At 35.6% G+C, this 17,185-nt stretch overlaps 1 protein-coding gene across 3 annotated transcripts in view; it reads left to right on the forward strand.

Moving 5' to 3' along the window:
* LOC135691913 (uncharacterized) overlaps positions 1-17,185 on the forward strand; it is a 30,625-nt gene that overhangs the window by 6,008 nt on the left and 7,432 nt on the right. For all 3 annotated transcript variants that reach the window (XM_065209925.2, XM_065209918.2, XM_065209931.2), the window contains 14 exons: positions 503-827; positions 1,360-1,523; positions 2,285-2,600; positions 3,680-3,858; positions 8,138-8,461; positions 9,144-9,452; positions 9,602-9,895; positions 11,357-11,650; positions 12,311-12,610; positions 13,282-13,599; positions 14,129-14,235; positions 14,798-15,023; positions 15,268-15,624; positions 16,060-16,362. In XM_065209925.2, the coding sequence (XP_065065997.2) occupies positions 503-827; positions 1,360-1,523; positions 2,285-2,600; positions 3,680-3,858; positions 8,138-8,461; positions 9,144-9,452; positions 9,602-9,895; positions 11,357-11,650; positions 12,311-12,610; positions 13,282-13,599; positions 14,129-14,235; positions 14,798-15,023; positions 15,268-15,624; positions 16,060-16,362 (3,816 nt within the window). The remainder of the gene's footprint in view (positions 1-502; positions 828-1,359; positions 1,524-2,284; positions 2,601-3,679; positions 3,859-8,137; positions 8,462-9,143; positions 9,453-9,601; positions 9,896-11,356; positions 11,651-12,310; positions 12,611-13,281; positions 13,600-14,128; positions 14,236-14,797; positions 15,024-15,267; positions 15,625-16,059; positions 16,363-17,185) is intronic.

The raw sequence follows: 17,185 nt of genomic DNA on the forward strand, positions 1-17,185 counted from the left end.
ATTGGCCAATCAGTGAGCGTGATAAAGCACACACGCTTACTGATTGGCTAATATTGATTGACAGATGGCTCAAGCCATTTTAATATATGTCATATGTCTTTAATCAACAAGCATAGGCTCTAAAGTTAAAGTAAAATAATCGATATCTTGTAGAAAAAAGGGTATTGAAAGACAGGGTTTTAAAAAAGGATGGGGCTGCCTCTTGCTATATTAACCAAAGTATATAGACTATCAACTAATGCAAATTAATAAACATTTAATATTTCTTAGACCTTAACACCAGCCCCTTCTTTGGCACAACATTGAAGAAATAATGGGAAGCTTTGCAGCAAAATTGTTCAAGCATTCTAAGCTTTCAATTCGAATATTTTTGAAATTGAACGTAGGTACAAAAGAAAGAATAACTAGTCATCACCATCTTCAATAGCCTGCTTATGATATCAAAAGTTTTAAGAATAGCACCATACAATCAATCATACTCTAAACAATTTTTCCCTTCTAGTTTTTTACAAGCCAGGACATGGAACAGTTTTTGATACTTGGTTGTCAAGTGACTATTTCACCTTCAAGTCCCTAAAAAACATTCCAAACTACCCTGGCTGTCCAACATATGTGCAAAACGGAAACAGCTTTGAGACAAATGGCCTGTGCGTAGGCAAAAAGCAATACGGACGTTATCGAGCCTTTTTTGTTTCCTCGCAAACAGGAAAGCACAAATTTTTTGCTGTATGTAGAAATCAATGTCAAGTCCACATTTACAAGAATCCTAGTGGATCAATGAAACTAATAGATGTAAATTACCAAACCGGGATTGACTGGAGCTCACGGTCAGGGTTATTTATTTCTTTTTTTTCTTAATTATGAAGAATGTAACGAAAGTCAGTTTAAAGTAGAGGAATCAGAACACTTTCAAAAGGCCACATGGTTGTAGTTACTATTGCTTGAACCCATCAACCCCCCTCCCCAAAAGATATCATACGAATCATATGATTCCACTGAACAATATCTTTCGCTCAAATTGTTTCAAAGCAATAGTGCCCCTAATGATTCAATCTGGCCAACGGTACTCAGCCAGACCCAAACTTTATTTAATGTGAAAGACCCAAACTTAGTATTTAGACCTGCAATTATAATTTCAAACTATAATGATTCTAATACAATTGTAAGTTTGAAGTTTGCTACTGATTCACCCCAAATAGATAATGATACAAGTCTTTTACAATAGAAGAAAAAAACGAATAGAAAAACCACAAAAATTTAAAATATTTCAAAATGCCAATATTCTTCGATTATCCTTTTAGTAAATTATTCTTCAACTTCAACTATTCTTCTAATCCATCTCTTGTATATCACATTTAGGAAAACATCGAATGAAATAGATTTGCTCCAAGGATACAGATATGAAATAACAGCATATCATATTGGATACTGCACAGGAAATGATTATTTCAAGCTTGGCGTTCAATTTCCTGATGGAACAGAAAATAAGCCAATAGAAAGCCAATACTTACTCAGATCCATGGGTATGCTATGCTCAGTTAAATTACTATTGCTGTATAAACAATGCTTGAAAAAAATTCTGGAACACCCAATAGCATCTTTTCTTTCAGATTAGCAGTTTAGCTACTTCCCTTTCCATCAATGTTGGATTATTCTCCATTCTCCTCGCAAATTAATAACTCGAATGTAACCTGTATCTTAAAAGCCAGAAAGGTTGATATGTATTTTTTTCAACCTTGCTTTGCGAGAGGAACATTCAGCTATTTCCATGGACATGAAATGAAAATAGGATCAATTGACTAATTGACTAAAAATATTAGTTTTCTAACTAATTTAGGCAAGCATTGTAGAACTAGGTCCTCAGAATTCTTGGCCATTCTTTAGAAAGCATTGTTGGCATTTTTGACAAAAATATCTGAACTCAAAGAATTGGGAGAGTATTTGCATAAGGGGAAGAAAGTCTCCCAGTCAACTGAATTAACGAACGTTGCACTGTATGTATCCTTTCTGCACACATAAAAACTTAATTGCTGATAGTCCACTGATAAGGTACTAAATTTTAATGATAATAGCAGTTGCGATCAGTTTTTGAGCACTTTAGATTATTTTGCTTGAGGACATATTTTAGGTATCTTCGGATATCTTTTTCTATTTCATTTTCATTTCTTGTATGCGGAAGCCAAAGTTTTACACAAACATGCTCAAAATTCTAAGAATTTCACCCTTGAATGAAAGCTCTTAATTTTGAGACAACTTGAAGTGATGAATTTTTATATCTTTAAAGATCATTACAAATGGACTGGCTTGCTTGCTCAAAAATACGACAGTTTCAGTTTTGAATATGAAGCGTCAATAGCGTCTGTGTATAGCAGAAATCCAAGCTATCCAGGTAGCCCTTCATCATTCACATGCAAGTCTTCATTGTATGATCCATACCAGTACCAAGACTTCGGAAACTCTTATGCGCTGCGCTACATTGGCTACTTGAAAGTGCCATCCACTGGTGTTTACAAGTTTAAAATGTGGTGCAACGAGATTTGTGAATTCTTTATTACCAAGAACAATGTGGAGTCAAGTTTAGGATCATTCATCATCAAAAAGTATGTGTTTTTTGATAATTTTTAAGCAAAATTGTGCTAACTAATCATAAAACTTTACTTTTCAATTAAAGCTAAAGAGCTTTTTTAAATAAGTACTTCATTTCCACACTTGAATTTTTTCTTCAACAAACAAGCCATTCAGAAAACCTATTTGCACAAGGTCAAGGTAGTTGGGCCGGCTCGCTTTGCTGAGATCTCAACTCTATAAAACATTTATATAATGATATAATAATAATAATAAATAATTTGTTTAAAGTTGGCGTACTAAATGAACATCTAATAGCTATAAAGAAGCTAATTAAGGCCAACTATCTATGAAGAATTAGTATAGAATAAATATATGGTACAATGTTAAACATGCTTAAGGTATAATATTATAAACCAAATCTAACCCAGCAATAAATATCTTACAAAGTCTACAGTTGCATTCTATAGGGTGTGCTTTTAATTCTTTTTAAATGTTGCCAATGATTGGGAATCTCTTATACTGTGAGGTAGTGTTTACCACAGTTTTTGACCTAAATATCTCACAGTTTCTATACCACAAGAAGTTGTCCTGGCTTTTGGAATGCAAAGAAATTTTCAGTTCACAGATCATGATGTACATTTCTTGTTTCAAAAATCTCACTCATGAAACTAGGGTTCAGGTTATGTTTGGTTTTGTAGTTTTGTATAATTCTATCATCAAGTACTGTAGATTGCGTTGGTGAATCGATACCTCATTATCCAATGTCATCATTGCTTCGTATTTTGTAGAATATAGATAAATCTACGATTTTTATGTTATGGAAGCACCAGTTCAATATTCTTTGAAAGAAACTTCAACTTGTTCCATAAAACCTTTCAAAGAAAGGCTTTATGTTAAGAGCAATGTTTCACTTCTGCCACTTTGGAATGTTTGTTGTTGTAAATATTCCTATACGTACTCTTATGTGACATAACAATAACATTGTCTAGGTACTTATCGGAATTCTATATATCTGCATTCCACCAAATATTCTAGAAAAGGATAATTGAAACCAGCACAATTTCGTGTATTCCATAAAATATTATTTCATATAGCGATTTTGGATTTCTAGCTATGCTAACCCAGGTTCGGTTGAGATGAATGCCGCACAGTTATCAAAAGACAATTATTATCCAATCAAGGCATTTATGGCAGAAGGCGGAGGATCTGACTATATTCGGATCACATACAAAGAAGGTAGCAATGGATTTCGTGATTCATGGGATGGAATGCTTCAAAATTTAGAAGCCGGTAAGGAATTTTTTGCTGATATTATTAGTTTGAGCTCTAAAATTTATTCATCGTTTGTTCAACAGAAGGTCAATGATCTTCTATTTTTAAAGTTTAAACGGACTCTATTTGATTCACTCAACCAGCAATGCGCTGACTGACCCATCCATCGGTAGCCTAAGCAATGTTCCTTTGTTCTTAAGAGTGAAAATTTATTTTCTTTGAAATGGGCGGTCTATCCTCTACCAAATATGATTTAGGCAAAATATTTCTTTCCAACAGTTGTCTTTACCAGAAAATTTTCCTATCAAAGAGAAATATGATTTTTGCTCCTATAGATAGAAAAGTCTTATAAAGTCCCATAACTCTCAAATTTTCGGCAATTAGAGTTATACACGAGCTAAAACAAATTAGTTGGAATTCACTTTTGGCCTGCCAAAATTACTTGGAATATGCATCACTTTGCCTTGTGTTTCACATCTTTCATTTTTCCTGAATACTATCGTTAACAATGTTCAAAGTTCGGGAAAGCGTCATACAGGTTACACGATTAAATGTGCATCATAATGCCATTCCACTACACAGGGCCGTCGCGAGAGGGGCCTTGTTGTTGAGGGGGGTGGGGGTGTTGGTTTGCACAACAAATTTACCTCATTTCGAAAAAATATATTCCTGAATTAGTGACTGATACACACCTCTCTATTACAATATGTCAACCTGACTCAATGACACGTTATTCGCAACTTCTATTTCATGATAATAACAGATCTTCCAATACTACAGAGCTTCATATCCGGACAAGCACTGAATATAGTTGCTACCCAAGCTTGGCACTCGTTGAGCTTGGACCATGATTGCCACCGAAGAAAAGGAAAAACTTTTCAATTTTGATGCTTTCTGTTCGCTGGAGAAGGCAATTTTGAAGCAATTTTCTCTACTGCATCCTTTCTGTTAAGTGAATAACTTAGTGGGATGGATCTTCTTCAGATTGGGACAAAATTTTTCAGTTCGGGTGGTCGGGAGAAAGTCCTGATATCGGGACTGTCCAGACAGAGCCGGAAGGTTTAAAACTAGGTAATAATGATGTCTCATGAAAAAATATAAGACATTTTCAAAGCAATTTTAAAAAAGCAAGAAATTCTTTGTTACCTTGGTAAGATCAATGCTAACTACGAGATCCTTTCACTAACCAGCAAGGACCGAGATACCGGGGAGCCGGGGAGGGCCTTGGCCTCCCAAAAACTAAACTGATATAAGTAAAATACTTGTATTTTCTAAGATATGGTTGTTTTTAAGTTTTTTTATCATGGCTGCCCCCACCCCTCCCCCCAACAAAAAGTTATACCTCGGTCTTTGCTAACCAGCAACATGCAATCCCCAGAAATGAAATTGCGAAGGTTGCCGCAGATGTAAAAAGGTTGGTAGAAATTCGTCGTAGTCTTCAGAATACAAAGTTGTCGCGTTTCTTCTAAAACCATGTAACCAGCAGCACTATTTTTCAATTGACCTCTTTTTCCATCCCTGAATACCCCCTTTTTAGAAAAGATCTGGAGCTCATTGTGAAATGCAGTTGAGGCTTGTTTTGAAAAGTCGTAGGAAATTTGACACAGGGTAAAGCTTTACCTGAAATCATAATCGCCAAGTTTCGTTGACTGTCAGGAAAATCATATCTGACAAACGAAGTTAGTACCATTGCGACGGTGCCTGATTCTTGATAATGGTCTCTGGATTACCTAAAACACTGCATCCACTTAAAGGCCGTCTGTCCTGATTGGCTAATATGAACAATAGGTCTTCCCGCCTTAACGGATTACGCTGCTTGCAAAGGGCTGGCCTAACTGCCGTAGTGGACGACACTTGAAGCTGCGAGATAAAGCTATCGGGAATGGCAAAAATAATTACTGGAATTGAATGATGACAATGGAAGCATTTCCTTTCGCTGTTGACATTTCTGTTGCAGAAACCAAACAGGGAGCCAAAGTTTCTAGCCACAGCTTCACTACAACGGGAACACAGCTGGTGGATTCAAATGCTCTGGAATCAATGTTATCTCTGATTGGTTTAAATCGTTTAAGTATCGATAAAGCTCAGCAGTGCATGAATTTCACTCCTGTGAAATAGAGTTGAGTAAAATATGTGGCAGACTGCCTTAAGAGATTGAATGTTAACAGATTAACCGAACGCGACACCCCTGTGACTACATCAATATTTTTCCAAAAAGAGAAGGGACAGCTGAATTCGCCCCTACAATGTAACCATTTTGTGTTCCAAACTTCTTTGCAGTGATTATATTATAGATCGTGAATGCGGAAAATCAAAGCTAGCTACTATTGCTTCCCATTGAACTTTTTATAGCTATACACCCAGGATTGAGTGGATTCTAAATTTCTCGGTTTCCTACCTACTTCATTCTGCCAATACAACTAAACTTTTTGTGGCTGTAAATTTCATGCATATTTAGTAATGTCTTAGTTTGACTGAAAATTGTACAATTGATTAATCTAACAGTATTTTTAGTTGAAATAGAATTAAGAACGCTTTCTTCGGTAGATACGTGACTGGGGACGTTGGATAAGGGAACCAAATGATCTTTCGAGGTAGGATAACAATTACAGCCATTCCCGAGATCAAATTGGTGGCAAGATCTGTTTCCCTTATATATACTTTACCTCATGAAGTAAGTTAATGCAAAAAATGCAGGTAAAATGCATAAAAATTGAACAGATACAACGCAACTAATTTCAAGCCCACTCCCTTAGTTCAAATGTTTATCTACATTTTCCATTTGACTGGAACTTTTGAAGGCTGTATTAAGCCTTCGTAAAAAAAACCTTATTGTCCTGCACGTGCAAATTTGTTGAACCTTTGTCATTTTATATTCTTGGAATAGCGAGAACTTGCGTACTACCACGAAAAATATCATCGCCATCCATAATGCAGATAGCTGGTTGAGCTCTACTGCGTCTTTTTTCCAAAAATGTCTTTAAATAAGGTAGTGTTTTATGTACTGGCTACATTATAGGTGCTGGATAAAATTATACCGCAAAAGACGTTATCAGGGCATTTTAATTTACTAACAAGACTGCATTTCCCCCCTGCAGCCCCATTGACTTTCAATTGTTTCTACAAGAGACTATTGTCCTTCTCTTTAGATGAACAAAGGCTTGCCCCGTAGCCTATTTCCCTTAAAAAAGGCTATGAACGTTGTGCTAGTTAAAATTATATTCGAGATGCATAGATGAGTACAATAGATAGCAACGAATCTGTTTCCAGATTTTCCTGATAACGCCTTTTGTTCAAACCTGTCAATCAAAGATTTTATGTATGCAAAAAGTGCTTTCTACCAAACTTAACTTATGTATTCAGTTGCCTAGCGTCCAAGTATTCTGAATAAGAAGTACCATACCATAATAAAGGGCAACGAGAATATGCTTCAACGATTATCATTGAAGGTTTGAACAACTTTTGGTAATATGGAATAAATAATCCGACTCTCATGAAATACTAATAAGATCTTGCAATATAAATCTAGATTCTAAGCAATAGGAAACGATGCTGTTCTCTTTCTATCCGTGGGTAAAACACGTGGGTAAAACACGCCCAATGCTTATGTAGGGCTACGATTACAAATCCTCGAAGACACGCTTATCACGAGAAGAAATATCACGTGTCCCCGAGGACATGCCTAAACAACGCTAAACATATCTAATTATAACAGGGTCAAAAGTCCAAAATAGTTCTACGTAAACAACAACAAATAAAATGAGAATAAAAACAATCTGTTTTCTACATAAATGAATGCCTAAAAAACGTAAGAAGGGCTTAAAATGATTGCAATTTGGTTTTTTCTTCTAATTTCATAATATTTTCAATAAAAAAACCTCAAAGTATTTTCATTGAAGGCGAAGATGCTGCGTCACTGTCTGATTTGCCTAATGTATGCAGGTATATTTAACAGCTCTGTCTACATCGTTCGAGCGCTCTTTTGAGCAGTCTCTCATTATTCCACACAGAGATGTAAAATTTTAGTATTTAAAGGTATTTCCTCGTTACGTAAGTACATCAGAAGATTCTACAAAAGCTTCTAGTCTTTAACTGCTTCGCTTATCGGTAATATTTGCAAAAACCATTTGAAGATTTGAAAGCACGTGACTGGTTATGATAAAAGATTTGTCAGTTAGGCTGTCAGTTTTAATAGTCTAACCTAAACAACAACGTGATAACAACCTTTGAAAACGCTTCTCTAATAATCCTTTGATGCTTTTGCGACAACTTCTACATATGCTTAAATTCATTTCAGCGGAGTCGATATTAGTCATACCAATCCCCGTTTTAACAATGCTGACCTCTACCACCATCAAAGTAACGCTGCCTGCTGCACCAACACTACCTCAAAGTGACAATTGGGTATCACTACAAAGCTACGAGATACTCTATTACAGAGTTGGAGACGAAAATAACGTGCAGAAACTTACCTTATCTGGTGCCCCTCCTGTAACGATAAATGCCACAGGATTAAACAAATATACAGATTACTCTTTTCATGCACATTATTTGGGGAAAATTGGTGGAGAGGACCAACATATCATTTCAAAAGCTGCAGTACAGAAGACAGACGAAGATGGTAGTTGAATATTTGATACATTCATCTTTGGCCCATTACATATCTCTTAAACGTAAAGCTGTCGCTAGATGAAGAGCCTAAAACCTGTATTCATATTATGGATAATTCTTAAACGACTTTATTAATAACGCCAGCCATACTAGTCCCTGTCTATTTCGTTTAGTGGAAGCATACAATATTTGTTGCACAAATTCAGCGTTGCCATTGAATTATACGCTTGAGATATATCTCAATGTTGTCATCACTGCAAATGCCAGCACAAACACGTTGAAAAATTGTTTATGAACCTGCAGTTTTGGCTCCATGCTAAGATAACACGTTTGCAATTTCTTTGGCATTACTTAAACATGTCCAGGGCTAACTTTGACGACTTCTTTTAATGATTTAAACAAATGGAAACAGCAGTTTTTGAATCAAATATAAAATTTCATATGACAACTTGTTCGTAAGAGTTGCAGATTTACAATTGGAAGTTCAAATTTGAAAAAACTTGAAAGCAAGAAAAGTTCTTACAATTTTTTTTACGAGGATAAAAATCCTGTCGCCTAACTATTGTAAACATTTGCACCCACTTTTAATAAAACCGGCAGCAGTCATGCCCTGCCAACTAACAACAAGATTCGTTTCTTCGCAATGATAGATTTTGTTGGTAAATATACTTTACTCGTTTTTGAACCCATAGTACCAGACACAGCCCCATCAGGCCTTGCAGCCTCGGCTCAATCATCAACGTCAATCAAAGCGACATGGAGAACTGTCTCTGATTCTTCGCTTTGGAATGGTGTGGGTACAGGTTACGAGCTTCAATATAAAGTTAAAAATGCGGCCTCAGAAAGCTGGGTGTCAGAAATCAGGTCCAGTCTCGGAAATCGGCAGTTTATTGCAACTGGCCTTCTAAAGTACACCGTATATGAGTTCAAGGTGGCTGGAAGGACGTCGAAAGGAACTGGATTGTTCAGTGCCATTGTGGAGGAGAGAACAATGGAAGACAGTAAGTGAATAACATTATTCACTTTCTCAAAAAATCATTTGACTCAATTTGCAAATGAATGAAATTTGATGTGAAATTTTTGTCATAAAAAGATATTATTTGAATTGGTATCATTGAATAATTGCTTAATGTTTTGCCTGCTGTATCAGTTCCTAGCGCTGCCCCAGTAAATATATCAGCACAAAACACAAGCTCTTCTAGTATTCAAGTGAGCTGGGACGATGTACCATCAGATCACAAAAACGGGATCATAACCGGATATAAAGTATACATCAAAAAGGCGATAGGCAACAACCCGTGGACTAGTTATGAGGTAACTGGAAAGTCATTCACAAAGTCTGGCCTTGATTTGTGGACATTTTATGACGTCAGAGTATCTGCCAAGACATCAGTTGGAGAGGGGACCATAAGTAATGCTACAAGAGTTAGAACTGATGAAGACAGTAAGTGGATTAACTTCATTAGATTAACCATGATAATCTTAAGAGAAATACATGTTTATTTTGTTAAAATTTTTACTAAAAGAAATATTTTATCATATCAATAAGAGTACCGCCACATATCATATCATTAAGAGTACATAACGATATCCAAACATTTTTCTACAAAATACCCTTTAATCATTAAAATTATATAGCTAACAACAAACTTCAAAAAGCTGCTGTTTTTAGAATATTTCACAAGAATTACAAGGCTCATTATGAATGGAAAATTATGAATCGGGCACGATCGTTAGAATCCTAGCAACCAAATAAAACAATAATATTTTGTAAAATACTGATATGGCTCTGAAAAAAGCAAACATTTAGTAAACTAAAGCTTTTCGTCTGACACTCTTTAGAGTTTAAAACGTCAGAGCATAGACCGAAAACTCTACGCTAGGAAATATATATACCCAGTTGTGGATCGAAATAGGCCAATCAGAAACACGAGTACATGACTGTTGAGGTTGTCCAATCAGTGCCGCTTGCCTATTGAGAATGTTACCAATGGAGTCCTAAGGTGAAAACGAACTCCTTCTGTTTACACAGTAGTGGTTTTTTCGTGCTTATGTAGATAGATTCCAAAACTGCTAGGTGGAACGACGATCAGGATTTACCAATAATCAGAAACATGTCGCCATTATAGTTTTTTGCACAATCTGGGTTTTCCAGTAATTGTTGCCTGATAGCAGAATCGCAGGTTCTCGTTGTAATTTTAGACTTGCAAGACCGAGGTGGCTGTTCTCTTTGGGGATAAATGTTTGCTTTACTAAAAGCTTTACTAAATGTTTGCTTTTTTCAAAGCCATTTTCAAGTTTGTACCACCAAAAGATTGTTTAGAACGCTATTAGTCATTGTATGCATAATTGCCGTCGTCTACTAAAGCTCACCGCAGACTACCGATTTTCGTCTTTGAAAGATGAAGGTTTTTGTCTTTTGCCTTGAAAGACAGAAATCTGCCATGTGTTGTTGTCAAAGACAGGAATCTTTGTCTTTCAAAACAAAAGACAAAGAGAAAAGACAAAAGTCTCCCGAAAAAAATGGAGTGGCCAATAAGCGACTACGTTTTGATCACATGACGATTTCTGTGCTTCAAAGACGAAAATCTGTCATGTGCGGTGGACAACATGACGATTTCTGTGCTTCAAAGACGAAAATCTGTCATGTGCGGAATCTGTGAAAATAAAAATATCAAATCTTTCAAAATATCTTTCGAAGACAAAAATTTGCCGTATGCAGATTGATTGAAGACAAAAAAAATTTGTCTTCTAAAGACAAAATTCTGTCGTGTGCGATGGGTTTAAGTGCAAATATTTCATTGTCTGTATTGTTTGCTTATAAAAATATATTGATGGTTCTAAAAGGCCTATCATTGGCGCAAAAACTAACTAGACAACTGAATATATTTTAATTTCCTTACAGAGCCTAGTGCACCTCCAACAGCGATAAACACGACTGCGTTGTCATCGCGATCTCTCAAGGTTGATTGGTCGGTCATAGAGTCTGCCCATACCAACGGTATTATCACGGCATATGTTGTGAAGTATAAAAGAGTCGATGGGAAAGATCTCGAAACCGAGACAACTGTTAATGGATTATCTGCTGTTATCAGCAATCTTGCTGAATATGTTGATTATCGAATCGAGGTTGCAGGCATAACCAGCAAAGGACCTGGAGTCTTTTCAACTTCAATCATTCAAAGGACACTTGAAGACGGTGATAAACATTTCAATACTAATCATAGTTTTATCTAGCTTTGTCTCACGAATTCTTGCACAAGAAAAGTTTCTTTATAGGAAAAACATTTTTAACTGGGAAGACAGGAGTATTATACATCTAAAACAATGCTTCTATTCTAATAACTAGAAATAGTATGCTGCAAAGATACATAATACTTCATGGAGTAAATTTATATCAAAGTTCAACCTTCTCTGTATGCAAATAGAGACAAGGTAAAATTTTGCAACCGCTAATGTGCGATCGGAAAGTAAAGTTATTTGATGGGAAGAGGCTATGCGAGACAAAATCAGGCCAATGATGTAAACGATCTTTAGTTCCGCTGTGAAACGACATATACACACACTCCACGGCATGAATTCCCTAGATTTCGGCTCGCAAATCTGTCACACCCCCAAAAGACTTATTCTTTGCAAGAATTTCAATGATAATGCTTGTAATAATTGACAATAATTGGATGTTTGCTATATTTATGACGCAGTGCGTGTTTACAAACTGACAGCATACATGTCTGATAACGGCAGTATATGATTATCTCTGTGAGCATTGTACACTTAAAAGCTTTGTTACTTGCACCGCTTCCTTAAGGAATATTTTTACGGAAGATTGGAATTATTTACATCAATTTTTTTATTCTAGTGCCCCATGCTCCTCCGGTTAAATTACGGGGCAATTACAAGAATTCCACAGCCATTCAATTGTACTGGGAACCAGTACCAGAAGAGCATCAAAATGGCAGAATAACCAACTATACCGTGAAATACAGGGAAAAAATGGCAAATACTGGTTGGAAGAATCTGACTGTATCTTCACCCATCATGCAGCTTGTCGTTTGCGACCTAGATTTCTATACGCTTTACGAGTTCAAAATTGCTGCATCTACGTCTGTTGGTTTGGGGCCATTCAGTAATGTGACTGAGATTCGTACTGATGCTGATGGTGCGTTTCTTGTTACATTAAGTATTTCACTGAAGGAGCAACTCTTCGCATATCATTGAAAGCTAATTAAATTGCTTATTGCAAGAAGAGTGGTATAAACTCTACTGTTTTCTACAATATTTACAAGCATTCATACTCTTGACAGCTATACGACTAGGCTAGGCACGGTACACATTTCGTGACCTAGGTCACTTTAATTATATCCTTTTAAGAACACTGCGATCTTAATTTCAATGATGTCATCAAAATATAAGTCTTTAGAATATTTGACTTTTGACCATATAACCAGAAAGAGCATCATGATATAACACCATGGAGGTGCAAAATAAACAAAGTACAGTATGTTAATGAAGAGCACTTTGTCAATTTTAGGAAAATAAAAACACTTTGTTTTCTAGTTCAGAACCTGATGTTATTAGGTCTTGTTAAATTTTAGTCAAAAAAGCATCAATTCTTTAAACAGACCTTCAAAGAGATAATGATGAATTTTAAAAATTACCGACGTCAAATTATTGCTAATTTTCTGTTTCCAAAAAACATCGTAGCAATATAACTTTGACACATTTCTATTATCACTGGCTTCCAGCAGCTATGACACCTTTTTCATGCCTTGATCTCAAACATTTATAACTATATCAAACTGCATTAAACAAAACCTTGTTCAATTTCAGTCCCATCTAAATCTCCGCAAAATTTTACTGGACACTTCTTGGACCACAGATCAATTGCAACGAAATGGGAAAGAGTACCTGAGAATTTTAGGCATGGAATAATATTAGGCTACAGGCTGTTTTACAAAGATATTTCAATACCTGATCAGCCATGGAAACATTTGCTTGTAAATAACTCTGTCAATGGAACAGTTAACCTCAGGACAAACGTCACTGGATTGAAGATATACACTCCGTATGCATTTATGATACAAGCTTTTAATATAAAAGCCTTTGGAAAACTAAGTGAGAATGTCACAGTATGGACAGATGAGTATGGTAAGTTATTGTTCGTGTCATCTTTTAACTTCTTTTCGAGAAAAGTTATAACAAACAATTAAATAAAAATTGAGAAATAACATTCATATGAGCTGCAAATAAATTTATTGACAATCTCATGATAATTGAATACACTGAAGCATTTTGAAAAAGACATTTTATTATTTCTTGTGAAAGGAAGATAAAAGCGTTCATGGATTATATTGCAATTTGTTTTAGGCCCCTACTCCCTCATTCTTTTATGATGAAACTCTATTAAGTGTTCTCAATTCTTTTAGTAGCAAAGATTAGATAATAAACTAGTTTTTATGGTCATCCTTTATGAAGTGGTCATGTAAGTTGATGAATAAAGTTTCACAATGAAATTCCATAAACCTTATTTTGCAAGAGATCAAGAATGAAGTTTAAATTTTCGAAAAATGGAAATCTATATTGAAATTCAAAATTCTTATTTTGAATCTCGAAATAGGTTTCCATTTCCAATAAAATATCATACTTTAATCCTAACAAACTTCCATATCTCAAAAAGCACCTGAAGAGCCACCAAGAAATATAACAGGGAAAAATGCAACTTCAACCGAGATAGTATTAAAATGGAAAGAAATGGACGAAGTAGATGGAGATGCCAATGGAAAGGTGAGTGGACTCTTGAAAGCAGCAAATTTTATCTTTAGCATTTTAAATTTTTTAAAGAAGCAATATAATGATTCTTCTCTCAATTTTGTTTCTCCATCAACATTAATCTACCAACTTTTTATAAATTAAAAATCTTCTTGATTCTCCAATAGGATAATGTATCTCAGCTGTAGCAGAAGTCAGATTCTATTTTCGCAGCCTCGATAATTTTTCCTTTATCCAAATTCTGGATTTTTGCTTTGGTTTTCTTCTACCACAAATTTCATAACCTTTTCACTCAGTTTCTAGTCGGAAGGGTTTTAGATTGATATTGAGCGGGTACGAGCCTGAGCAGTACAGAATAGGGAAGGAAGAGAAAGTTAAAAAGTTTGGACTGAGCCAGGTTCACTGTAGTCAACGTCATATTTCAGAGATGTTAATTGTATGGCAACTGCATGTAATGGAACAATTAAATATGATCAAACAATTATGTATATCTTCTAACAACTAATGCATATACATGCCAATAATGGCAACATATTTTTCTTCTTTGGTTTTACGGATATGTATTTTGATCTTGCAGGTTATTGAATACATAGTGAAATACCACGTGCTCGACTGCCATGAAGATCGGCCAACGGGCTGTGATGAGCACCAAGTCTTCAACATATCGTCTAACGGGAGTAGTCCAGAAATTCGTCTTCCGAAGTTGAGAAAATTTACAAACTATAGCTTTAGTATTCAAGCCGTAAACAGCAAGGGGAAAGGGAACTTCTCTCACAATATCAATGTAACAACGGATGAAGACAGTAAGTATAAGACCTTATAGACTTTAACACTGAAAGGCGTTTCATACCAATGTTAGTCTTTTTAAAGCCTTCTTCTATTGTATCAAATCAAATGAGTTTACTTAACTTTTGCTGCTTATGACTCTGCCACTTTCACATACTACTTTAAATTTTCAACCCCATGTTATGCATGCCGAGAATTTTCCAATGTTCGGGCAATTTTTCATCTTTAATTAAGGGATGCTTGTTTATTTTATTGCCATAGAGCCAGATGCATCACCTACATTTGTTGAGACATGGCCTTCAAAGTTTAACGCTATCAAAGTATACTGGAGCCCCATACCTGAATCCTTGAGAAATGGCATCATCCTTGGATATAGAATATTTTACAAATCGATCGACACAGCGATGCGTCAGTACCACAGGGCACCAAGAGCCATCAATCCATTTGCAATTTATGGAGCAGAACCAGGTGAAAAGATGAAAGAAGTCAATGCAACTACATTTGAAACTGAAATAGCTGAACTGGAGGATTTTTCCTGGTATCAAGTGAGAATTGGTGCTTTTACTTCCAAAGGATTAGGAGTGACAAACACTATAAATGGAACAACAAAACAAGGAGGTGTGGTTTTTACCTAGAAAACATATGGCCTGACAGAGTATATTGAAAGTCTAATCCTTTCACCTTTTTCGAAAAGAAATATTTTTCCTTCGCAATTGCTAATGTCAAGGCTATATTTTTAAAAGATAATTCAAGCCTTCTATAATTTGAAGAAATCCAGGCTCAATCCTTAGCGAACAGTTTTGATGAAATGAAATCGAGAAAAAGGTACTACAAAATTAAGGAAGAAACAAAAACAATTATGCTTTGCTAATATTCTGTCTAGCTTAAAAAACTTGATTTTTGGGGCTATTATGACTCCAGATTTAAGCCTTTTACTTTGACTTCTTGTGCATGGAACGATGCAGCAAGCCTGGATATTGCACCGTTTAACAAAATTTTTACTATTTCCTGTGAATTATACAGCATTTCTCTAATCTTAATACTTTTTGCCAGTTCCAATCGAAGCTCCAGAATTGCACGTAGCTGACATGTATGGGTTCTACGAAGCGCTTCTTAGCTGGGATCCTATTAAACAGCAAACAGCACATGGCGAAGTCATAGGATACAAAATTGAGTACTGGCTGGCAGAAGCGTACGATTTTCCTGTTCCAAAAACAAGCGTAGATTTTATCAACGTGTTTGAGCCAAACAGGACAGTGGTTATCGAAAAGCTTGATCCATATGGAAATTATGGCTTCCGAATTCAGGCCTTTACTGAGGGAGGTTTTGGTGTCTGGTCCAAAATACACTATGGAAGTATGTTTTTTTACTTTGAAACTTTTCCTTTTCAACATTGTTGCGATTTTCCTTGCTTTCATAAATATTTCATCAATTTTAGTAACCATTGCTTGTTGTTTTATGATTTGGAACTCACCGCAGACCAAAACTGCAGTGCATGAAAAGCCTGAATAATAATTTCTTCAAAATATTACTTAGTTTAAAACTGACAAGCAAGCCAATTTACAATCTTAATCTTAAAGCTGGGTGCAAACGAAACATCAAGGAAGGCAAAACTCGATATCTGTTGAGAGCCTTTCATTGGCATTTTGCGAGTCTTAGCTAACTCTGTGTCTTACAAGCTGCATCCATTCAGTTTCAAATCCAATCATATTAAATCTCCATGCAGCTCATGAAAATTTCTATCCGATTTTATATTTTTTATCTTCGAATCCGAACTGATGAATTTCTAAACACTGTGAATAAAAATAAGCCATTTTTATAAAGGAAAGAGTAACACCATGGTTTTTTATTTTCCCAAGAAGACTTGGCATCTGGCATCTAAAATGGTAACACAACATCTGCATTCATGCATCCATCCCAGTTTATGGATTCATATTATAAAGAGAACGACGAGTGAAGCAAAAATCCATCCAAATTCTTCAAAACCAAAAATTCATAGTACAAAATTTTTAAAATGCAAGAAAAGTCGCCATGCTTTGGAAAGTGTTTGTTTTAGGCTTTAGAAAACATGCGAGTCTTCTTTAAAATTTCAAAGATGTCAGAGTACAAAAAGGATTCCAAGTTTTCGGTCACTGGTTTTTTGGAGCAAGGATTTTATGAGATATTATGACAAGCTATA

The sequence above is a fragment of the Rhopilema esculentum genome, chromosome 10 (genome assembly GCF_057945365.1).
Source record: "Rhopilema esculentum isolate cy_ngs chromosome 10, ASM5794536v1, whole genome shotgun sequence".
NCBI lineage: Eukaryota > Metazoa > Cnidaria > Scyphozoa > Rhizostomeae > Rhizostomatidae > Rhopilema > Rhopilema esculentum.